Source organism: Silurus aristotelis (genome assembly GCF_946808225.1).
Source record: "Silurus aristotelis genome assembly, chromosome: 17".
Lineage (NCBI taxonomy): Eukaryota > Metazoa > Chordata > Actinopteri > Siluriformes > Siluridae > Silurus > Silurus aristotelis.
In genome coordinates, this window is record NC_139590.1 from 17,536,247 (window position 1) to 17,562,482 (window position 26,236).

The following is a 26,236-nucleotide window of genomic DNA, read 5'->3' on the forward strand; positions in this document are numbered from 1 at the left end:
TCATGCATTTTCATTCCTTTTATTTTACACAATAATCACATGTGAATACTCGGGTAAGTATGCAGAAATAAGGAGCCAATCCACCAGGATTACTAAACGCTGGTATTTTGCCCCTAAACGGACGCATGAACCCACTTCCGGGTTCTCCTCTCCTGCTCCCATTTTGTCCCTTCAGCGCGTGTGTCGTGTGCTGAAGTTACATGTATACGTCGGGAGTGGTGGAGGACCAGGGAGCTGCAGCGTTCCTCCTCTTCCTGCTCTTTTACACAAGCAAAATGGTGTACGAATTCAACACGGGCGCGCGCGGTGTGTGTGAGCGCGAGCGCGAGAGACCCCTCCCTCTGACTTGTTAGTGTTTTTGTTCAGTCGTGCCAAGTCGTCAGCTGAGCCTGCGTGCTCACTACACAACTGTACAGCGATGTGACAGCGCTCGCGACCACGACATGTATTCATTTATAGCGGTTATTATCTGTTTTTTTTTTCTTCACACTACTCTGACATAACGTTTAATTCTCCTAATTGTGTGGAAAAATAGAACTTGGTCATGTGTAAGCAGCTGAGGTGTGAAGCTGTTGTGTAGCTCATACAGAGAGTAGTTCATAGTGATTATTTTGCCCCGCGGAACACGGCGTTTGTGTAGTGCTGCGTGATTCCTACCAGCTGTTTCCCGCCTTGAAAGACACCCGATCAGCTGCAAACACACACGCACAAAAGTACAAGCAGTAGGAGGGAGGGGGACAGGGGGGGAGGAGTAGGAGGGAGGCTGAGAAAGAGAAAGAGCGCCACACACTACGAGGGAACCCCATCAGCTGGAAGTAGAGTATCATTACAACTCTTCACGCTCAGCAGACATCGTGTTCGTCCACAAATAACTAAAAATTCAGCGACATAGTCCGAATTGGATTTATTAAATGCGCAGTTGGCGAATACACCACGGAAAAGAACAACGGATCTTAAAAAGCGAAGTGTTTGGAAGAACCGCGGACTCGAAGCTGGAGAGGAAAGCATGGAGTATTTCATGGTACCAGCTCAGAAGGTGCCCTCCTTGCAACATTTTAGAAAAACGGAAAAAGAAGTCATAGGAGGCTTGTGTAGGTATGTATGCGCATCCGTTCTTCCTTTTAAGTTTGTTATTAATAAGCAGACATGGTTTCTGTTTTTATCGCCCCCAAAGCAGCAGAAGTAATGAGGCAACATGCTCGATCTGATTGGTGTGTTATTGTGTACACGAATGGATTTTTTTTAGTACGATGGGAAATACCTCAAATAAGACCCCTATTTCTATGCTTAATGTTGTGTTATGGTGTTAGTTTCGAACTAGTGCGCTATCGTATTCGTGTTAATTCGCAAATAATAAGGTTAAATCCAAACATTTTGTGTCTAACAAACATAAACCACGTGGTTCCCTGCACACCACGCCGCTGTTCTGCTGCAAGGCGATTCCAAATCAATGGACTAAATTTGAGCGGTTTAAAAGTCTCCCGCGAATTTTGTGCAGAATTTGCGATTTATTCTGCCGAACCGGTGCGTAATTTGTGTTTTGTGAAAGTTGTGGCCGAGCAGCGCGTTACTGCACGCGGTGTTTGTTGGGTTGAGAGCGGGCTAAAGTTATTGTGGGCAGTGCGGCCATGCTTGTGGCTTGTGCTACAGCGAGGATTTGTCGTCGTCTCGGCTCTCCAAACATAAGAATGGAATTAATTAGGGTTTTTTCTGTGATTGAAGCGTCACACACTGGAATGTGCGTTCCGATTTTAACAACGTCAACAATTTGGCGGGAGCCTCTTCGGTGTTCGGACTGCACCTTTATTCCCTTAGCCGAGCCACGCTGCCGCATGGACAAGCGGAGAGGAAGCTGTGTAGAGGAGCATTGTTGTAATGGCGGAGGGCTTTGATTTGTGCTTCTAACACGATTTTATGTGTTCAAATGTATCCCGGGCCGATTCTATAAGCTGTTCCTCTAGATCGTAAAAGCAAACAAGCTAGTGAGTCGCACGTTGATAAATTAATAAGTGCTTCTTTTATAAGGGGGTGTGTATGTTGAGCAAGGCCCGTCAATGCGTCTGTAGCTTGATCTCAAGGGGGAGGCGGGGCGAGCTCAGGACGTGGCGACAAGCTTTCTGGGAAATGTAGTGCTCTTCTACTAAAATGTCAAAGCATTCAGTGTATCGCATAATTTGTTCATGGTTGAATTGTTGAAGAAAATTGCAATAATTGGAAATTATATATTTTTCATGTTATGCTAAGTTAACGTTGTTACAAGAGTTGTTTTAAACAAGGTCAAGACTTTTACTGGTCTGCTTTTTATTTTATTTCAATAGGCGTTTAGTGCTACTTTGTTTTTTACACAACCATGTTGGAAGACACATCACATGGTTGTGGAAAAGATGTTACACTGTTTCAGAAGGGTCAGAATGTTTGCATCAGGCAAAGAAACCATCCAAAGAGATTGCTAAAATACCTGGCATTGGGCTAAGAATTATCCAAAGCTTGTTGAAAATAGTGAAAGTAACTTTTTCCACATTTACAAAATGCAGAATGAAATTGCAGAATAGAGACTAAACAGCTGTGTGGGCACTATTAGTGAGGCTAATTTAAAAAAAAAAAAGAAAAAAAGCTTGCTTAACCACATAAAGCCTGGAGTGGGAGCATTGAGAAAAGGTCATGTGGCCTGGCGAGTTCAGATTTTCCCTGCTTAAAAGCTATGAGTGGCCCAGGGTAAGAAGGGGAGCACATGAAGCAATGCATCTGTCATGCACTGTGTAATGCCTACAAACGCTCTTTCGGTAGAAGTGGTGTAAAAAAATATTACCATTTGACTGGGCTACACAGTGAGTACTGTTGCCACCTTACAGCTCCTGGCTCAATACTGAGCTCAGGTTACTGTCTGAGAAGTGCTTCTGGGCACATATCGGTTTTCATGTGGTTTATCTCAGTTCTTTGGTTTCCCTTTACATTCTAAAACATTCTAGTAGATGGTTTGTATAAGCAAATTTGGTCCTCAGTCTGAATGTGTGTATGTTCTCTCCACACTCGTTTTTTTTTCGGGATAGCATCTGTATTTCAAGGACCCTGGTTTGGATAAAGGAGTAAGTGAAAGTGAGTTTGAGGTACAATAATCATTTGTTCAATATTACAATACTGATTATCTTAATTATTGTATTGATCAAATTAGCCATTGTTGTGCAGCCCTACAGATAGCTAGTATTGATTTGTTCTCAGAACCATCAACCACTTGATTCTTGTCTTGATTTTAGCGTGTTTAGGATATAGCATAGAACATTATTGATTACATAGAGACTCTCACCTCTCCACAATTGCTGTATGGTGTGTACAAGGATTTGGTTATCCTTTGGACATCAAATGGCTTTGATGATGTTTTCTGACCAACAAGGTTGCAGCACAACCATCATACATTGCATAAATTTGTCAAAGCTATCCACTAAATTGAGCTGAATGTGGAATGGTCAAGGTGCAACCCAATAGTGTGAGACTGGGTCAGTGCTTTGGATTAAGTCAGTGGGTAAACTGTTATCATTTAGATTTATTTTTTGTGGGTTTTCTGCTGCTTAGGATCTAAGGAAGTATAGACTAAGGCTTTCCTGCAAATGGTCTGGAGTTGATTCCAAGTGTTGAACTTGTGAAAGTGCAAATTGGTACTGGACAAATATTTATTATTTGAATTAAATAAATTTTTTTGAAGAATGTTTATCATTCCTCCATGTATTTGTAATTGTTGGATGAACTTTTTAACTAATGTTTTTTCCTTCAGTTTAGCAAACATCCCCCTTACACCAGAGACAGCACGGGACCAGGAAAGACGCATTCGCAGGGAGATCGCGAATAGCAATGAGCGCAGGCGCATGCAGAGCATCAACGCTGGCTTCCAGTCCCTCAAAACACTCATACCACATAGTGATGGAGAGAAGTTGAGCAAAGTGAGTTACTTTATTAAATAAACCTGATTTCAAATGCCATAAAGCACAAAATACTGACAAGTATGACATTTTTACACATTTTATTTGATTAATTCACAATCACATTTCAATGGTTTATAGATTGGATTAATGTTTTGGAATATCTAAAAGAGGTTAATTCCTGTTCTCACTTCTGTCTTTTTTTTATCTTTATTTCTTACACTTTTCAGTTTTAAAATGGCCTCATTTTTTGTTTAATTTGGTTAATGTTTTGTGATTGACGTAGCTCGTATAAAACCACTTTTCGCCATGTAGAAGTTTTGTTTTGTTATCTTGTTCCCAATTAGGTTGTATACATTCCTCTATGATTTTAGCAGTTTCTGTAGAAGTCTGAATTCCTGATTCCAGATGCTGACTGTACTTACACCATGTTTGACCGAAGAGATTGGGTGTTTTGCGTCATGCAAAGATCTTTCCTCTTTCCGTCTTCACAGAAAAACCCATATTTTAATGTTAGAGTGGATAGACTTTTGGAGCGTTACCTCCAAATTCTTCCTGGCATATTTTAGTCGACTCCTGATGTTCCTTGAGGTCAAGAGTGGAGTGCGTTTCGGGGTCCGGCCATGAAGTCCTTGTTTATTCAGTGCACGTCTTATAGTTGCCACTGAAGCACTTGTACCAGCCTTCATCATGTCATCCTGTAGCTGTCTTGCAGTCACACGGGGGTTTTTCCTTAGCTGTCCTGACTAAGTTGCCAAGGGCCCTTGATGAAATTGTGAGCTTTCTTCCATGGCCAGGCAGGTTTGCAGCTGTTCCTTAACCTTTAAACTTCCTTAAAATGCTCCCAATGGTGTCTCTTGGAATGTTAAATATTTTGGAAATCTTCTTATACCCAAGGCCCTTCAGATGTGATGAAATAATTTCCTCTCTCAGCTTTTGTGGAAGCTCCTTTGTCTTTCCCATGATTGCAACTCACCTTGAACACCTTCATGGTCGGGGTTTATATATGCATCACAGCTGAAGCAAATGAAGGATCGTTATAGACTTCCCAAAGGCTTAATGGTGTTTCAGATCCACTTCAGGCCATAAAAACTGTCAAAGCTTTAAAAACAACAATATTATATAGGGGTTGAATAATTGTGACAAAATATACTGCTACACACAAATACTACATCATACATTTTCTGTGTTGATTTTATGTATCACTAAACTCATTAAGAAGCCATCCAAAGCAGAATCCTGCACTTTGAAAAGATTATTTCTAAATCCTTAAAACTCTTTAGGGGTTGAATGTGTGTGTGTGTGTGTGTGTGTGTGTGTGTGTGTGTGTGTGTGTGTGTGTGTGTGTGTGTGTGTGTGTGTGTGTGTGTGTGTGTGTGTGTGTGTGTGTGTCGAACCCACTTATCTCGACCTCTGTTAACTCGCCAACCCTATTAAGTCGATGTTTTTAAAGTGGAACTGCCAAATTCTCTCTGTCTTAGCATTTTCTCATCGGTTATGTCGATTCTTTTGTCGCCGAACCCTAATATCTCGAGCTCAAGGGAGGGGCAAATTTCCCTCTTAACGTCGGTTATCTCGATCCCCATGACCAATCGGCAGCTTTTGAAAATGTTATCGATACCACTTCACCATCTCACTACCGTATTTTCGCGTATATAAGACGCATCTTATACAAAGTTGTACATACCCCTTACCCAGGGACCCTCTTATATTAGAGATCAGCCTGGAATGACGTGAAGAAGGAAACAATCTCAAACTGTTGGATGCACTGCGCCATTTAGGATATTTCCAATGATGAGTTTCAGCCGCAAAACAACTCGCGGAAGTGGCGGAAAAATCAAGCCTTACAGATGCTATGCTGGAAGAGAAGGCACAGGAGTGTAGGATACTTTTCAGAGCTGTGTCAGAGTGAAATGACTCGCAAATTTAATTTTGACACGTGTGTGTGTGTGTGTGTAAGATATATAATCGAGATAAACGAAAACCAATATGGCGGCAATATATTAATGTTTTAAAATAAAATTTCTTTATGTACATGATGTGCGTTATTAAATGAGAATGTGCATGCACGTGTTTTTTGGAGGTTTTTTTTACACAACAGCGTTGCCGCGATTTGTTTGATTGGTCATGCGGATCGAGATAACCTGTAATGCGGATAAGGAGGCGGAAGCCGAAGTAAACGCAAACAAAGTTTAGTGAGAATACTCAGGAGATAATCCACCAATACTTGTAGCGAAGCAGTAATATCCAGTGGTGCGCTCCAGGAGCGCGGTCCACGAAGTTCTGTGAAGCGGAGACAGTGCGTGTAGAGAATCTACGGATCCGGCTATAGAAAGCGCAGCGCTGGGCAGCAACGGATAAACGTGGTGCCGACAGCGTTAACATGGAAAACAGCAGGATCGGGGTAATCCGGGGTGCCGTTGAGAGAATGCGGAGTCCGAGAAGAAGGGTACGTAGCGGGATACGTATACGCGATTACACAGACCGACATGAACCAACACATACGATCATGCACAAACAATAACGGACCGCGAGTGTGGGGAGGTGAGGGGCTTAAATAGGAGATGGGATGAGTGAGTGAATGAGAGTCAGGTGTGTGATCAGCATGACTGCGAGGAGCACACGGGAGAAGAAGCAGGGTGCTTCGGGGAATGCCGCCGCCGAAGGGGGTGTGGCAGGGGGATTCCTGACATTACCGACGTTAAGTGACAAAGACAAAGCGAGAATTTGCCGGTTCCACTTCAAAAACGTCGACTTAATAGGGTTGGCGAGTTAACCGAGGTTGAGATAAGTGGGTTCGACTGTGTATATACAGTGAGGAAAATAAGTATTTGAACACCCTGCTATTTTGCAAGTTCTCCCACTTAGAAATCATGGAGGGGTCTGAAATTGTCATCGTAGGTGCGTGTCCACTGTGAGAGACATAATCTAAAAAAAAAGAATCCAGAAATCACAATGTATGATTTTTATTTTTTTTTAACTATTTATTTGTATGATACAGCTGCAAATAAGTATTTGAACACCTGAGAAAGTCAATGTTAATATTTGGTACAGTAGCCTTTGTTTGCAATTAGAGGTCAAACGTTTCCTGTAGTTTTTCACCAGATTTGCACACACTGCAGGAGGGATTTGATCCCTCCTGCAATGATCCTCCACACAGATCTTCTCTAGATTTCTGGCCTGTCGCTGAGAAACACGGAGTTTGAGCTCCCTCCAAAGATTCTCTATTGGGTTTAGGTCTGGAGAATGGCTAGGCCATGCCAGAACCTTGATATGCTTCTTACAGAGCCACTCCTTGGTTATCCTGGCTGTGTGCTTCGGGTCATTGTCATGTTGGAAGACCCAGCCTCGACCCATCTTCAATGCTCTAACTGAGAGAAGGAGGTTGTTCCCCAAAATCTCGCAATACATGGCCCCGGTCATCCTCTCCTTAATACAGTGCAGTCGCCCTGTCCCATGTGCAGAAAAACACCCCCAAAGCATGATGCTACCACCCCCATGCTTCACAGTAGGGATGGTGTTCTTGGGATGGTACTCATCATTCTTCTTCCTCCAAACACGTTTAGTGGAATTATGACCCAAAAGTTCTATTTTGGTCTCATCTGACCACATGACTTTCTCCCATGACTCCTCTGGATCATCCAAATGGTCATTGGCAAACTTAAGACTTGCCTGGACATGTGCTGGTTTAAGCAGGGGAACCTTCCGTGCCATGCATGATTTCAAACCATGACGTCTTAGTGTATTACCAACAGTAACCTTGGAAACGGTGGTCCCAGCTCTTTTCAGGTCATTGACCAGCTCCTCCCGTGTAGTTCTGGGCTAATTTCTCACCTTCCTTAGGATCATTGAGACCCCACGAGGTGAGATCTTGCATGGAGCCCCAGTCCGAGGGCGATTGACAGTCATGTTTAGCTTCTTCCATTTTCTAATGATTGCTCCAACAGTGGACCTTTTTTCACCAGCTGCTTGGCAATTTCCCCGTAGCCCTTTCCAGCCTTGTGGAGGTGTACAACTTTGTCTCTAGTGTCTTTGGACAGCTCTTTGGTCTTGGCCATGTTAGTAGTTGGATTCTTACTGATTGTATGGGGTGGACAGGTGTCTTTATGCAGCTAACGACCTCAAACAGGTGCATCTAATTTAGGATAATAAATGTAGTGGAGGTGGACATTTTAAAGGCAGACTAACAGGTCTTTGAGAATCAGAATTCTAGCTGATAGACAGGTGTTCAAATACTTATTTGCAGCTGCATCATACAAATAAATTGTTTAAAAATCATATGTTGTGATTTATGGATTATTATATTTTTTTTGATTGTCTCTCACAGTGGACATGCACCTACGATGACAATTTCAGACCCCTCCATGATTTCTAAGTGGGAGAACTTGCAAGATAGCAGGGTGTTCAAATACTTATTTTCCTCACTGTATGTGTGTGTGTGTGTGTGTGTAGATATATAGATATAGATAGATAGATGGATATAGTCGAAAGCCAACACAACGGGGGTCAGGGAAAGTAGGAAAAAAAAGCAGCTTATACAGAATACAGCATCAAGACTTTTTACCAACCTCCCTAGGTTCTCCCTCACTACCACATTGCTAAACTCCTTCCACTGGCTTACTGTATCTGCTCACATCATACTTAAAGACTGATGTTTGTCTACAAAGCCAAAAACAGTCCAGAACCCCTCAGACTCACAGCATGTAACTCACCTTGCACAACACCATGCTCCCTCAGATCCTCAAACATGCTTAGCAGGTCTCATCCTCTCCCAAGGTACAAGAAAAGTATTCTTCAAGACTGTTTTGTGTTCTAGTAACTAGGTGGTGGCGCAAACCTCTATTTGATGTTTGAACAGCAATATTGCTAGCAGTCTCTAAATGACTTTAAAAGATCTCTTTCAGCAGTGTTTAACTATCCACATATATTTGAAAGAAAATGTGATTTGCCAGGCCTCCTTCTTCCTTGGCTTCATTGTTGAGCTCTTATGCTCACATTCCTGTTATAGGCACTTTTAGCGGTGAACAGGGGTTGGGATGGGCACTTTAACCAGTGATCTAAGCAGCCCCATCTATAGCACTGTGTTTAACACCTTTTGTAATAGCCACTAATCATCATTTTTTATTTTTTTGCAATCTGTGCTACAGTAGCTCTTCTGTAAATGGGCTAGGCTTTGTTCCTTATATTCATCAGTAAGCTGTAGTGGTATATTTATTGTGCTTTCCTGAAACAATGCATTCTTGACCTCATTCTTGATTGCTTGTTTTGGAGATGCTCTGACCCAGTTGTCTAGTGTGTACATATTGTCCATTGTCAAAGTCTCTAAGATCCTAACACATACCTTTTTTTTTTTTTTTTTTTTTTTATTATGATTTATATGGCACGGACAAAACCGAGACCCTTAACCAAAATATTTTTTAGAGGCAATCACTACAAAAGTTATTTCTGTAGCTCTCTATGGAACTCAGCATGTTTTCTGTGGATGCATGATGGGATTCAAATCAAGGCTCATGTAACACCACTTCAGAAATGTCCAGTGTTTTGTTCTTGCCAATTTTTGAGTGGTTTTCGGGTGATTAATCCTGTTGGAGGACCTATGATCTGCAACTGAGACAACCAACAAATTTGTCCAAACCCTTTTCATTTATTCTGTTAATTAAAATGAATGTTTAAAATAAAATGTAGAATAATTATTCATATGAAAGCAGTAAGGGTGTACTTTTTTTTTTTTTTTTTTTTTTTTAAACATTTCTCTAGTTTGGCTTATTCTGTTTAACATTTTTATCTAAATGTTTTGAATCTTCAAAGTAAAAAAAAACAAAAAACAGTTTACTCAAACTGCTGCAAAATTCCCAAAAATATGTTGTTCTTGTACGTTGCATTGCTTTGTACCCATCTTTCCCAAAACGGCTTCATATGGGTTATTCTGGAGACTGTGCTGGCCATTCCATGATTTGAAACCCTCCCTATTGATCCTAGAAAATGTATTTTTTTTAAGCTATTAGAATTGAATGTAGAGAATAGATGTAATTGCAACAATTTTTTGTTTAATGTACATGCAGATTTTAAGTTGTCGGTACAAATTTCAAGTTGCAGCTTATTATGAGCTAGAGGCAGTGGCACATGAGAATTTTCAGAAGTGTTACATTTTTCAAATTTTTTTAATTAAATTTGTTATAAATTGAAACTTCTTAAATTCTGGTGGCAAGAAACAATATCAGATGGCTAACAATGTGTTTTCTATAGTTCAATCTGAGCAGAGCATACTGCTAAATCCTTTTATCAATTCAAGGATTTACAACACAGTAGGTGATAAAAGTGGAAGAGCCTTTGTTACTGCAGTGTTTGTCCAAGAATGCTTTGCAGTGGGCGCAGAAGTAGTGTGCTCTTCTCGGGTGAAGATCCTCCCATCAGCTTGTTACGAAATACTGTTACCTGACGCATCGAGCAAACGCAGCTGCATTTTATTAAGCTTTCAATAAGAGCAACAATGTATCTGATTCCACACAGCTGTTGGTATTTCTACATGGAGTAAAATACTGTACATTTTTAAGCATTTTAATTCTTCTGGTACTGCTAAAATAGAGAATTTTTTTTCTTGCTATTTTCTTTCTTTTGCCTTCTCCCATTAGGGGTCGCCACACGGATCATCCGTATTCGTGATCTGCATGTTCGATTTGGCAAGTTTTTTTTCAAAGATTGAATTGAAGTAGGAGAATCTACTTTTTACAATTTTGTATAATGCAACACTTTCTTTTGGCCCATGCCCTCAGTGAAAATAGATTTTCTTTTGGGGCACTTCTGCTCTAAAGAAAAGACATCCACTTTTAAAGGATATAATTGCCTGTCTGTCTTAAATTATAATTCCTTTTTCTCACCATTATGAGAGCAATATGCTACTTTCTGTGGTACATTACTGTCAACAATGTTTAAGGGGGTGTAGTAACACACTGTTCCAACACTGGTTTTATACAGACTATTTGTAAGTAAACAAAAGTTGGGGCACCTGAAGTAATTGTTACCAATAACTTTTAAGGCTTCATCAATTTATATTGCTACTGAACAGCTGTGGTGTTAACCAACTATTCCTCCCTGAGAGGCACTTTATGAATAACTAGAATAAAATGTTTAGTTTTGGTGACCTCAACTTTTGTTCACCTCTAGCAGTTTACAGTACTTTTTACCAATGGAGGTTATTTACTGGTCTTAATGAGCAAGATTGTTAACAAGTGGAAATCATTCTAGACTGTTTCTAATCCTCTCAGGAATGGACATGCCTGGAAATTCACTCCATGTTCAGACCATGCAATGCTCAGAGAAATTGAAAAAAACTGAGAGGTGGAAAAAAAAAACCATTTATCTAAAAAGAGAAACTGCAGCACAGCTTAGTTTTGCAAAGTATTAAAAAAAAAAACCCACAAGAATGCTGTAAAAAATGTCTTTTGGACGGATGAAACCAAAATGGAGCTGTTTAGCCATGGCAAAAACCAAATGCAGCATATCTGCACAAACACCTTAGGCCAACTACACATTGGTAGAGGGTTGATTTGGGTTTGTTTACAGCCACAGGACTTGGGGACCTTGCAGTACTGAGTTGGCCATGAACAACTCTGTCTACCAAAGTATTGTAGCGTCGGATGTGAGGTTGTCTGTCTTGACAGCTTAAAAACACTGGCAGTGATCCCAAGCGCACCAGCAAATGGCGTAAATGAAATAAAGGACTGCAAACCTCAATGAACGGAAGCAACGTTTTAAAGAAAAACGGGCAAATTTCCTCCACAAAAAGGGCAAGATTTACATGATGCTTATTATAAAGTTATTGCTGTTAAAGGTGGTTCTGCAAGCTCTGATACAAAAAGTGTAATTTTTCACAGGTTGCTTCTAGATTTCGGTTTTATGTTTGTGAACTCAATTATGACATGGTATAGCATGTATTCATCTGAGGTTGCAATTTTTTAGATAGGTAAAAACATAGTATTTCATCTTTTACACAATACAGTAAATAAAAATTCTGGAGTAATACAGGCTTTTACCTAGAACTGCAACAACTAATTTATTACAACTAATTTGTTTTGCTTATTATAACTATAAACCCCTAATTCAAGGTATCTATGTATAAAAACTCGTATGTATAAAAACTATGTAACCAGTTCTTGCTCCTGAAAAACATCCCCACAGCATGATGCTGCCACCACCATGCTTTACTGTATGGATGGTATTGTACAGGTGATAAGCAGTGCCTGGTTTCCTCTAGACATGATTCTTGGCATTCAGGCCAAAGATTTCAATCTTGGTTTTTCATGGTCTGAGAGTCCTTCAGGTGCATTTTTGGCAAACATCAGGCGGGCTTTCTGTGCATTTTACTGAGGATTGGCTTCCGTCTGGCCACTCTACCATACAAGCTTGATTTGAGTGCTGCAGAGATGGTTGTTTTTTTGGCTGCTTTTCCTCTCTCCTGAGCTGGAGCTCTTTTATAGTGACCATCGGGTTCTTGGTCAACTCCCTTTGCCCCAATTGCTCAGTTTGGCTAGGTGGCTCGATCTAGGAAGAGTCCTAGTGGTTCCAAACCTCTTCCATTTACGGATGATGGCGACAATTTACGTATGATTGGGACCTTCAATGCTGCAGACATTTTTCTGTACCCTTCTACAGACAATTCCTTGAACTTCATGGCTTGGTTTATGTTCTGACATGTACTTTTAACTGTGGGGCCTTAATATAGACAGGTATGTGCTTTTCCAAATCATGTCTAATCAACTGAATTTACCACAGGTGGACCACTATCAAGTTGTAGAAAAATCTCAAGGAGGATCAGTGGAAACAGGTTGCACCTGAGCAAAATTGAGTGTCATTGCAAAAACTGTGACTGTACATGTAATTATTTTTTTTTTTTTATAAATTTGCAAAGATTTCTAACTTTGTTCATGTCATAATCAAGCATTGTTTGTAGAAATATAAGGAAAAAATAATAATTGAATCTCTTTTGGAATATGGCTATAATATAAAATGTGGAAAAGGTAAGGGGAATACTTTCCGGATGCATTGCATGTCTCCAGACCTGCGGGGCATCCACAATCGGAAGGAGGAGCGGCATGTGTCTAACATCCAGCAGCTCCATGATTTCATTATGGAGGAGTGGAAGAGCAACAAAATGTGCAACTCTGGTGAATTTCATGCCGAGGAGAATTAAGGCATTAAGGCAACTACTCCTTAAAATATATTCAATTTTCATTTCTGTTGTCCCCTGAGAAGATATACTAAAATGCAAGAGGCATACTTACTTTTGTGAGATGTTTTTTTTTTGTTTTGTTTTTGAGACTATAAAAATAAAAAATTCAGTACACTTTATATTGATTGAATTGATTATATAAAATTAAATAAATGGAAAAATGTAATTACATAATTATAAATTGTTACACTTATATTAACCAAAAGAGGTGTGTGTTTTAGATTTATATTTTATTTTCTAAAGAAATGTTCTACTTAACTGTTTTTATTAATTTAAGCATACTTAGACAGAATGAATACATTTTGTTTATCCTTCATTCATTCACTCCCTCAATATGTGTAATTGTCAGGATTGTCTCCTTTTCAGAGAAATTCTTGAAGCTGGAAATAAAACTCGTAGCACAAAAGCATAAGCATAAAATTCATAGCACTAGCATTAGCCACTAGCCATTTCCTGGTTAGTGGCTAGCACTATGGATTCTTTAGCATTTTCATGCATGCGCAAAACAAATTTTATTTCCGGTACAGAGTGAGTAGCCAGAGTGACATTGTGCTAACGGTAGTTTCTTTTTATATATATTATTTTATTATTTACCTCTGGCATTGTTGTGCATGTTTTTTAGATAATAATAAAAATAAATAAATAAAATAAAAAAATAAAATGCACTCAAAGTGCAAACCGGACAACAAAACAAACTTGCGGTCCTCCACTTAAGTTTCTGAGGAACACAAATTTAAATTATGTTCCGCATGTAAAAAGGATTGCATTCAATACATGTGTACCGAGTAAAACACTCTGTACCTAAAAAGTTTGGTGTGGATGTGTATCATATACCTGTGTGTGTGTGTGTGTGTGTGTGTGTGTATATGTATATGTATGTAATATATATATATATATATATATATATATATATATATATATATATATATTACATATATATACATATATATATTACATATATATGTGTGTGTGTGTATATATATGTATGTATATGTGTATGTGTGTATATCAGCTTGAGGTCATTAACAGATGGCTGGATATTCTCCTTCAGGATTTTTTGGTAAACAGCAGAATTCATGGTTCAATTTATCACAGCAAGTCTTCCAGGTCCTGAAGCAGCAAAACAGCCCCAGACCATCACACTACCACCACCATATTTTACTATTGGTATAATGTTCTTTTTCTGAAACGTGTTGTTACATTTACGCCAGATAAACACATTCCAAAATGTTTAACTTTTGTCACGTCAGTCCACAGTGTATTTTCCCAAAATTCTTGGGGATCATGTCTTGGAACTCTGCCATGCAGACCATTTTTGCCCAGTCTTTTTCTTATGGTGGAGTCATGAACACTGACCTTAACTGAGGCAAGTGAGGCCTGCATTTCTTTTGGATGTTGTTGTGGGGTCTTTTGTGACCTCTTGGATGAGTCATCGCTGTGCTCTTGGGGTAATTTTGGTCGGCCGGCCACTCCTGGGAAGGTTCTCCACTGTTCCATGTTTTTGCCATTTGTGAATAATGGCTCGCACTGTGGTTCACTGGAGTCCCAAAGCTTTAGAAATGGCTTTATAACCTTTTCCAGACTGATAGAGCTGTTACTTTTTTTCTCATTTGTTTCTGAATTTCTTTGGATCTCGGCATGATGTCCAGCTTTTGAGGATCTTTTGGTCTACTTCACTTTGTATTGCAGGTCCTATTAAAGAGATTTCTTGATTGTGAACAGGTGTGGCAGTAATCAGGTCTGGGTGTGGCTAGAGAAATTGAACTCAGGTGTAATCAACAATAGTTTTTAAAGGGGGGCAAACACTTTTTCACACGGGGCCATGTAGTTTTGGATTTTGTTTTCCCTCAATAATAAAAAACTTAATTTAAAAACTGCATGTTGTGGTCACTTGTCATCTTTTACTAATATTTAAATTATTTTGTTGATCTGAAACATTAAAGTGTGACATACATGCAAAATAATAAGAAAAAACACTTTTTCACACCACTGTTTATATATTCATTTTGTCCTATTACTTTTAAGCATTTGTCAGCAGATTCCAGTATTAATGTATTTTTTTTATTTTGTTCCTTTATTTATTTTGCTATCTCCCAGGCTGCCATCTTACAGCAGACTGCAGAATATATTTTCTCTCTGGAGCAAGAAAAGACACGGCTACTGCAGCAAAATACGCAGCTAAAGCGCTTTATACAGGTGAGCCATGGCGAACTGTTTTTAACCACTAGCCTTCACACCTGAAATCATTACTGACAGAAATCTCTGTATTTCTAATTAACCTGGAAAGTGTTTGCGGTTTATGGTACATTATGAGCATGTGTTTTCACACGAATAATAGTTGATAAAATGGGAGATGTATTTATTAACAGAACACTGTAGTTAAGTGTTTGTTATTGTGTTTACTGTTTAACTGTGATTTTAGGAAGGGTTATTTGCCCTAATGTGTAGAAAATATACCTTCCACACAATCATTATGGGTTGTGTAAAATAATATGCACTTCCAACACACTTTAGGACCAAAGATGTATTTTGCAGGACGCAATTAATATAGATGATATACACTCACTATCTCTTTCAAAGCAGCATCAATGACATGGAACATTCTTCATGACATGGAATTCACAAGATACAATTCTAAAGGTTAAAACAATTTATTTTGAGATTCTTGTCTATGTTGTCAGAATTCTTGCAGATTTTTTGTTCTGTGAATTTTATCTTCAAACTGTTTCTCAAGTGTTTAGGGCTGAAACAATTCCTTGAGTAACTTGAGTAATACAAATTATTGAGGCAAATTATTTGCCTTGATTCTTCATTTAGTCAATTACACACGGAGCATTGTGTTTCCCTGCGGACCATTATTGCTGACACACCACCGGCTAAACTCTGGAGTGCTCTGGACAGGTAAACACAGAAGACACTGCAAAAAGAAAAAATGAAGGAATGTGGAGAAAACAGAAGCCTGGAATGAAAGCCCTTTTTCGCCATATAAAAAAAGTTTGACTAATTCCAAAAAAATGAAATTTTTTTCCCTTTTTAAGCAAATCGAGCAGCGTCACCCCCTCTGTAGTGCCAGAAATGTCAGATGTTTACGAGAAATGGTCAGAATTGCGAGAGAAAAAGTAGAACAATTAATTGTATCGCAATATCAGCTTGTGATGGCAAATGTTGCGATTTAATGAAATAAATAAGTGCATGTGTGGACACATTTTCTGGGAACAGTTTGCAGATTTTCCACGCTGCTAACAAAACCAAAAGACCAGATAATTCTCAGTTTAGACAGTGCAGGTGTGGCATGTGTGGTCACGTGACTTTCCGGTGTACAGGGTGGAGGCCAGGTAAAGATGATGCCGAGCAGACGAGAACTGAACTGGTAGCCAAATAAACCCTACCCTGTCCTCCCATTACAATGCTCCACTCCCACACCATACAAATAATTAGCAGTTTAGTTATTATTAACACATTTAATAATATTGATTGCAAAGTTGCCTGAATTCAAGTATGTAAACATATACTGTATCTTAAACTTCAGCAGAAAAGTTAATAATTTAATGAGCTGAGGGCAGTGACAGGGCATTCCGGTTCGACAAAATTTTTAAATATATTTTTGTAAAAAAAACATTTTATATATTGTTTTGTTTAATTCAGCTAAAAAAGTTTTAAATATATTTTTGTAAAAAACATTTTATATATTGTTTTATTTATTTCAGCTGTACCTTGGAGAAAAAATGTTTACATTTAATGCATGTTATTTCATTTTGTAAATAACTATTTTAAAAACATTTATAGTTTTACAAATACATTTTAGCATCATCACTAATCTCTGTGCAATCTCCTTGATAACCAATCGAATGGACTCATGAAACCATTTATTATGTCGCAATCGCCTATTGTAATATTAACCACAATAATCGCAACATGACATTTTTCCCCAAATCATGCAGCTATAGAAAAAAGTCAGAATTGCGATAGAAAAAAGTCGAAATTGGGCGAACTTTTACTTCCATAGGATTCAGGCCTAAGAAAATTACAAAGTTTGGAATTATTTTAAACTAACACAGAACACCATTCATTGTGTTGTTTTTTTTTTGAGTAATCTGAAATGTATTTTTATTTATGATTTTGTATAAAAAAATTTATTGCATTTTTATTTATTATAGCAATTAAGTGCACTAAATTGTTTGTTTTCAGATTCTCTTATGTAGTTTCAACACTATGATTATTTTTCTAAAAAGGAAACAAATTACTTGTTCATTTTAAGAGACCCGTTTCATTTTCTCTTGTATATTTAGTATTGCTCTTTAATAAAGAAAATTATCTAATACTTCTTATCCAATTACTCGATTAATTGTTGGAATAATTGGAAGGGGACTTTTAAATGAATAAATTAATAAAATAATCGATAGCTACAGCCCCACAACTGTTTTGTAGGATTTTGAATTGGTCATTGGAAAGGCCACTGAAGAACAATGTACCCATTTGTCAAATTCCCGAAATTAGTCTGAGAGGAGTTTTGCTTTGTGTCACGGTGTATTATTAAGCTGGATGTAGTCTTTAGAAGATGATCAAGTTTGTGGGCTTAAATGAATACTTATGATCAGCAACAATATCTAAGGTTGAGGCTTAATAGGCGAGAAAAAATATTCCCCACACCATTACACTGCATCCACCAGCCCGGACTGTTGGTAACAATGGATTCATGCTGTTGGTGGCACATTCTGTTCGCCTTCACCTGTCCAGTTTTGGTGAGCCTGACAGAAGTGGAATTTCTGCCATAATTGTATTCTGCTGTTGTATCCCATCCACCTCAGGGTTTACAATGTTGTGCCTTCTGAGATGCTTTATAAAATTCTGCATTATTTTTAGCGGAGTTACTGATTATTGTATCCTTTCTGTCAGTGCAAACCCTCCCCTAAACAAGCTGTTTATGCATATGGATATTTTTTATCTTTGTTTCACCATTTGTTTAACCTAAATACACTCTAGAGACCGTTATGCATGAATCCCAGGAGAACATTTCCTTATCGAACATAGAAATCTGTCTACTTGGGTCTACAGGTGTATATACAATAGAGGTTGACCGAAAAATGTAAAATTTAATCAGCATTGTCCAATTCTGCCGCAATGTGCCGTTTTTAAATCCAAGCTATTTTATTTATCATGTCTTGTTAATTAACTGTTAGATTTTATGAGATGAAGGGTCGGGGAAGAAAATCTAGCCAATCTTTCACTTCTGCTTTTTTCCACTCAATATGTACAGGAATTCAGTGGCTCATCTCCAAAGAGAAGGCGTGCAGAGGAGAAGGATGAAGGAATAGGTTCTCCAGATATTCTAGAGGAAGAGAAGGTGGAGGACCTGCGACGAGAAATGATTGAACTCCGGCAACAACTGGAGAAAGAACGCTCTGTGCGCATGATGCTAGAGGAACAGGTGCGTGTTTTCTTTGCATATATTGTGGCTTTTCATAATTTTTGTTTTTATTTTAGAAAAAAAATAATTTTTGCTTTTCCAAAAAATATTGGTAAAGTAAAAAAAAAAAAAAAAAAAATCTTCTGGGATTTTGTTTTATAACCAAAATTCTACTGTAAGATTACTGTGCTGGGTTTATAGTAATGTGTTTATTAGTGGTCGAACGATATGGGTTTTTCTCTGGCTGATGCCCATTTTTTAAAATTATTGCAGCCGATGGCCGATATATGATGCAGATTTTTTTGGCCAATATATTTAGCTGATTTTTTTTTTTCTCCTCTTCATATCATTAATTCTTACAGTTAATTAACCTTTGCCACGGCTTTTGGGACTCACAGCTAAAAATGTCCTACCTAAATTTAAATGTTAACAGTTCCTAATAAAAGGAACATACACAATTTAAACATCTTTGAAAAGAAGACACGTTGAGCTTTACTGCCATTATTTAAAGTTGATATAGCTCAAAAAGATAATGAAAAGCTATACATGATGAAGTACCGTGAATATAAATTTTTCTTTATATATAAATACATGAAATCAGTCCTGGAGCAATTCAGAATAGTAATGGGTTAAATGATACGTCTCATGACTTTGACTATATTTTAAATTGAATGAAGATATCCTGAAAAATTTGATTCCTACAAACATTTATCTGAAACTATGTCGTCCAAACTTTAGGACTCACAGCTGAAAATACCCTACCTAAATTTAAATGTTAACAGTTCCTGATAAAAATGTGCTGCATACACAATTTAGATATCTTGGAAAGAAGACATTTTGAGCTTCACTGTCAATTATCAAACTTGACATTGCTCAAAAAGATATTGTTATAGATGATGAAGTGCCATGGATATACATTTCCTGTATTGAACATTATTTTTATTTCATATATAAATACATGAAATCAGTCCTGTCCTTTCATGACAAATGAGATTCCTACAAACATTTATCTGAGACTATGTCTGATCCTTTTCTCTCTCCCCCTGTTTGAGAGCCACCTGCTAAACTCAGGTGGCTATTCATACTCTATTTATACAGTCTGCATATAAATGAATGGCTGACCATTAAAGACTTTTTTTATACAATTTTGGCTATTGATATTGAGTTAGCATTCATATTGATGGCCAGGTAGCCAGACAAGCTATTGTTTTATAGTCATGGCTATTCATATTGATGTGCGGCCATTCCAATCTCAACAATACACACACACACACACACACACACACACACACACTTACTTTACATTTACTTTTTTACATCGTATAAGATTGTAAAGGGAGATATATTGTAAATTACAGATGTAAAATAGGCTCAGATTTTCCATCTCTATGGAGATCTCCAAGTCTCTGTTACTCTACCCCCAAGAATATTTTCCTCATCTCTGCTTTGTGCAAATTTCTGATAAAACAACTAATTTGACTGTCCATTCTTTTCTTTGTTTTATTTTTTATTTTGGTAAACAAAGCCCAGTTAGCTTGAGCTGTTTGTGCAGATCTGAGAGCTGCATAACTTCCTGGTCCGTCACTGTGCACATGCTCCTCTGTTTGACCACTAAGAGTTTGTAAAGATTAATAAAACTAAGAATTTACCTATGTTGGGAATAAAATCCTTCCATACATTGTTAGAATCCTGCACTCATTGGCTACATTTTACATCAATCATTTTGTTTCCATAATGCTACTGGCTGAAAATAAAAGGTTTGAAATGAAAGGTGGTGCATAATAAGTCAGCTGGACACCTGCCTATAGAGAGAAGACTTAACCAGTTTATTTATTTATTAAATTTTTTTTTTTTTTTTAGTGTGTGGTCTCATTTGTTTTGTAACACTATATTTTACCTAGCCATATTTTTTTTACCAGCAAGATGTCGTTTTTTAATGCGAAATTTATATGGAAACATGTACAGACAAAACACCAACCGAAGTTCTGTGACAAACAAAAAATATAACCATCGAAATTACAATACTACTATTGTTTGGTTGGAGCAAAAATGCTTTACGGCATGTTGTTCAGTGACTCGTTATTACAATAAATGTGTAAGTACTGCATTTTTTTATGCATGTTGTTTGAGTGTATTGCTTACACACTCAGCAAATACATTCATTATACGTTTTTTATCTAAAATCGCTGCTTGAGGCTTATACCTTTTAGAATGCTGTACAGTTAGTCATGATTACTCTTGTCCCTTTTTATTTAATCTATTGCTAAACATTAACACCTGAGAACAATAGGATATTGGTTCGCGCTGGTGTGGCGCTGAAGACTAAGAGAGTCATAAGACGTGATACAGAAAATTGTTTTGAAAATGTATTGAACAACACAAGCCTCTCCAATCACTGCACGGGTTGTCTGGTTGAAGGCTCAATAACAAAATGTTACTCATTCTCTCTCCAAAATTAGTATCATATTTGCTATTTAAATATATAAGAACGAAAAATAATAAGCCCAGGACACACTAAGATGACGGTCGTCCATTAGGAAAAATGTCAGGTTTTGAGCGTTGGTCTGCCTTGTTTTTTTCCTTATCAACTTAGCAGACATGATTGAAAAATTCTACAACACTCTGTTAGTAATGATTGCAGCAGCAGGTGTAAACACTGCTTGCTTTATATATTCACAGTTCTAGCTTTTTACTGTTCGGATGCCAAATACACACTACTGCCACCTGCTGATGGAAGAGTTATGTTATCTCTTGCATGTGCAGTACATGCATGGTTTGGTGTCAAAAACATCCTGCCTAATAATCTGCCTAAATTGCAGCACAATCTGTTAATGCCAATTAATTTAGAAATGCCAAAAAGCAGCACAATTTATCGGCCAGCGGATCAATCGCTCAATCGCCAGTGTTTATGGCCAGCCAGTGTACAAAACGGAATCACAAAATTCTTTGCTGGTCCTGTGTTCAAAGTGTGCATTTGTGTAACAGATTCGCTCATTGGATGCCCATCTATACCCTGAGAAATTGAAGGTGATTGCCCAGCAAATGCAGGAGCAACATGTGCAGACGCAGACTCTGATTCGCCTGCAACACCAGGAACAGTTGGAGAAAGAGAGCACTTCTGCCCGCAGCACACAGGTCAGATTTTCATAGTTATATCAAAATGTAAAGTGTGGAACAGCTTAATGGGTAAAATGAAGTGTCAAACATTGTCCACTAGAGGTCAGTAGATTAGTTTTGGATGCTTCTGCATTAAGTAAGTGCTATGGAGTTGTCTTGGTACAGCAGCTTAATAAGTCACATTGTCTCATTGAGTAGCTAAAAAACAGTATGTAAAGAGCAATAATAAAAATAAAAGAAAATTTACTACACCTGTAGTAATCATATTTATTGCTCAATAGTATAAATAAAACATGGATTTTTACCACCACTTTTCTTGCTTGAGTTTTTTTCTTGTTAATATTAAAATAACAATCTTTCTTTTTTTTTTTTTTCTTTTTTTTTAATCTCAGGTATATGATCCAGCTACACCATCTGCTCCCACTCATCACACCACTGTTATTGTTCCTGCCCCTGCATTGCCACCTCCACCACATCATGTCACAGTGGTTACTATGGGCCCTGCCTCTGTAATCAACACAGCTTCAACATCACGACAGAACTTGGACACCATAGTGCAGGTAAAAGGCCTTTCACCCAAGACAAACTGACATTTCAATATGGACCAAACTAAAATTGATAAAAGTACCATTATTATATTGTGGAGCCATTATAGTGGTATATTAACGCTACCATTATTATAGTACTTCTTCGGGGTTTTTTTTGGGTTTATAAAAATATCCCATAACCCATGTTTATATGCAGTACACACAGAATTACTTAATAAATAACTGTTTAACTAATTAAAATGTTTTGATACCTTTCTGAGTTTCAGGGAAATATAAACCATTTAGTATGAATAGTAAAATTTGTGTTAATCAACATTTGTATTGGATTTTGCAGATAGCAAGTTAACAGCTATGTTTAAGAATAAAATATACAACATTGTTTAAAAAAAATTTTGTTTAAAAAATAGATCTTTTGTTCATTTATGAAGATAAAAGCATCTAGAATATAACTACCGGTAATTTTTTATAATAATTAAATGATGTATGCATAAATTAAATACATTTAAAAACTAGCATAACTTTTGTAGTAGATAAATGCATTGATGTACAAATATATAAGCATTCACTGAAAACCAAAACAATGCCTATAAATGTAATTGTTTACTGCTGCTGTTATTTGCTGCTTTTAGATTTAGTGTTCACACCATTTTAATTTAATCCAACATTGTCGCAAGCAAGGTGATTGCACGACCTGATGCTCACGAGTCACGACAGAACAGATCCAGTTAGCAAACAAACAGTTTACACAATAGCACTTCATTAAACTATACCATATTCACATGATGATATAAAGTTTTTGCTTACACGTTTTGTGTTTTTAGGCTATCCAGCACATTGAAGGCACACAGGAGAAGATGGGTGTGCCTGAGGAAGAGCAGCGTCGGGCAGTTATTGTCACACCAATCCGTGTTTTGAATGACACCGCAGACTCTGACACTGCCTCTGACAATGAAGGTTCTGAGGACTGTTAACTGCACCAGGCGAATGGGGTGGCCATAAGGAGGGGCCTCCTAAAGACTCTTTCTCACTCCCTCTCATTACCTTTTTCTCATATAGGCATACAAATGCATAGGGTAGGAAATGGCGTAGCCAAAGGTTCAAAGAACAACAAAATTAAATAAATTAGCAAACATAACATCTCACCCACATGCACACATGGACTTGTACTCTCACTTTCATACAGTGCACTAGATTATTTGATCACTTTTGCCCATGATGTGCATCCTTCCATATTTCAGATATGAAAAAATGTTGATACATGCATTATATTGAAATGAAACCACCACAGTCAACCGTCTCATATGGCCAACATTCCGAGTTCTCCCACTATTGACATCTCTTCTCTGGAATGGACAGTCACCCCTGTAAATTTATTCTGGAGAAACTCATACCTACCAACCTGGTCATCTCACACCTTTGACTGTTTACTGAATCTTTTGATTACTCCAAACATCCCTTCATTCTTTCTTTTGACTTAGAGAGGCTTTATAGCACCACTGTGAGCTGTTGTTTGACTTTAAAAGCTGAATGTACTATTTCATTCACTTATCATTTTAAGGGAAATAACATGACCACAGCTGTCATGTGAATTCATTTATGGTGCCTCTGATCCCATAGCAATGCTCCAATGGAGCAGGAAAATCCAATGCAGCACAAAAATCATTACAGCTTTGTGTAGGTTGTAAAAATACCTTTTGGAGGGAGGGGGCAGAATGAGCACTAGTTATAATACTGAGCTGGGCTGGGTTCCCAGTACAATAAAGTTCTGTAGACAATGCAGCCCTAGCACCACATCAAACTCCAACACTTATTTTTGTTCTTCCCAATGCTGGCCTAATGTTTTGTCTTTTTTTTTCTTTTCACAATTGAATAAGCTAAACAGTAGGTGCTCTACAGAGCATTGTATTTGCCTTGTGTGGATGAATTTGCAAGGAGCATACATGCTATGCTGGCATCAGCTGGCAGTATAATTAGCAAATTTCTCAACGCCCATGAGCACTCTATGCAGCTCCTTCAACTGCCATCTGCATGTGTAGCCGCTTTAGGGTAATTTGAAGAAGCGTGTCTGTCCTCAATGTTTTATTCAATTCTGTGATTTATGCTGTTGGTAATAGCAATGCTGAAGGCTTTTTTTTTTTACTTTATTTTTTTTTTAAATACATCTACACACTTGCTCTATGCATTCAGTAGTCTGTTCTGCTTGTTGGAATGTTTTTTATTTATGTTTTCATTTTCTTTACTTTTCAGTGTGTGATGCATATTGATGCATGTGCACATGACCGATAATCCTATGAAGCTTTAGGTCATGTAATTGAAGCTGGATTGTTGCATGGGCTTTCTTATACATCCTTATGTTTGGAGAATGTGGAGTAATGGTGTAGACTGTATTGTATCTTATTTAGGTGTATAGAAAGAGGGCAGTGGTTTAAAGTTGACTTGCAGCTCCAAAGGTTACTAATTACAAGCCTTGCCCCATCCTATTTCTTTCTCTCCCATGGCACTATGGCATTAAAATGGGTGGTGATTTAAAACATTCCAGAATGTCTAGCACCATGGTTGTTTCTCCGTAATTTGCATATTTAGGAACAGATGTGAAAAATCTGTGTGTAAATTTGTCAAACAAATTATGCTTGCAGCAGTGTTACAGGGGAACCACTTGCTGTTTGACATATTGCTTTTTCTTTGGGCTTTATCAAATGCATGTTGGCTTTCTCTGGCCATCTAAGTCAGGATTGAGTGTTGACTGCTAAGAAACAGGGCTTCTAAAAGAATGGGCCATAGCTGATCAGATCATAGCTGGAGTTGAGGCATGAGTATAAATATACTTTTTTTTTAATTAATATTCAAATGATGGTTAGCTTGGGTTATGAAGACTTGTCTTTTATACGTTTTTTTTTTGTTTTTTTTTCCATGGCCGTGTGTGTGTGTGTGTGTGTGTGTGTGTGTGTGTGTGTGTGTGTGTGTGTGTGTGTGTGTGTGTATGTATCTATATATATATATATATATATATATATATATACACACACATACATACATACATACACACGTATACTCACATTTAAAAGCTCAGAGGTTCCTTAAAACTCAGCAATTTCTCTATTAAAGCCACAGGGTGTATCTGCCTTTTTCTTCTTTTTTTTGTATTTTAATTTTATTATTTTTAAACCTAATACATTCAGATGTCTGTAAAAAAAAAAAAAAAAAAACAAACAAACAAAAAAAATACTGTACAAAAGAAGACTGTCAGAGAAATGTGTGTGAGGGTTTAACAAATAGTGTATAAAATTATGGATCTAAAGCACTTAATTTTTTAAGCCTACTACATTAAAGCTATTGGTGCTGTGAGTCCAAACCACGCAGCTGTTGAACCCTTCTTGACTATTTGTATGTCTCCATCTTCAAAGACTCTAGCCATCCCCCATCTTTTCCTTCTTTTTCATTGGTCAACTCATATTTTTTTCTGTCCCATTTGCTTTTGAGAAGCTGTTATTTTGTTCTCATAAAAATAAAAAATAAATGGGAAAAATAGGCATGTGCCTTTGTAAAGACAGAAGAATAAAGTTTGTACTTCGTTTTTTACAAGTTACAGTTGTACTGTTTTTTGTTTTGTTTTTTCAAAATTGATCTGCTCATTACAATTATTTAAGTAATTTTTCCTTTTACTGTACACTCATTGTCAATGTAGAATTATAAATTCGATTGAATCATTAAAATGAATTGTATCATTAGAATATTGTTCAACACCATTATCTACTATTAACACAGCTTAATTAACTTTACTTGGTATGAGACCTCAAACTTTGCTAGTGTTTTGCAATTCTAGATTTCAGAGTTCACTCATGATCTCTGGCTAATGTCTGTTTCACATGTTTCCTTTGTCCTCGAAGTGCTCTAGTTTCCTAACATCTCCATGAAACATGCCAGTAGATCCAAACACAAAAGAAAAAAGTCTTAAATAAAGCCTATTCAATTTTTGTTAGAAAATAAATCAATAGCTGGCATGTGCAAATTAAATATTTGA

At 37.5% G+C, this 26,236-nt stretch overlaps 1 protein-coding gene across 2 annotated transcripts; it reads left to right on the plus strand.

Moving 5' to 3' along the window:
- tfap4 (transcription factor AP-4 (activating enhancer binding protein 4)) lies at positions 1–24,399 on the plus strand. Of its 2 annotated transcripts, none has more exons than XM_083565948.1 (7): positions 1–1,095; positions 3,770–3,935; positions 15,241–15,339; positions 18,401–18,571; positions 21,536–21,685; positions 22,060–22,227; positions 23,037–24,399. In XM_083565948.1, the coding sequence occupies exons 1-7, from the start codon at positions 1,007–1,009 to the stop codon at positions 23,184–23,186; spliced, it is 993 nt and encodes a 330-aa protein (XP_083422074.1). In that variant the 5' UTR covers positions 1–1,006; the 3' UTR covers positions 23,187–24,399. The 2 variants fall into 2 exon arrangements, with proteins under 2 accessions (XP_083422074.1, XP_083422075.1); XM_083565949.1 differs by lacking the exon at positions 1–1,095 and adding an exon at positions 1,388–1,524.
- Positions 24,400–26,236: the final 1,837 nt, after the last annotated feature.

What these genes read in the sequence shown, in the direction of transcription:
- tfap4 (XM_083565948.1), top strand. Translation starts at nt 1,007, where the DNA reads ATGGAGTATTTCATGGTACCAGCTCAGAAGGTGCCCTCCTTGCAACAT. An exon ending in GTCATAGGAGGCTTGTGTAG is followed by an intron (nt 1,096 to 3,769) that starts GTATGTATGCGC and finishes TTTTTCCTTCAG; the next exon opens with TTTAGCAAACATCCCCCTTA. An exon ending in GCATGATGCTAGAGGAACAG is followed by an intron (nt 18,572 to 21,535) that starts GTGCGTGTTTTC and finishes TTTGTGTAACAG; the next exon opens with ATTCGCTCATTGGATGCCCA.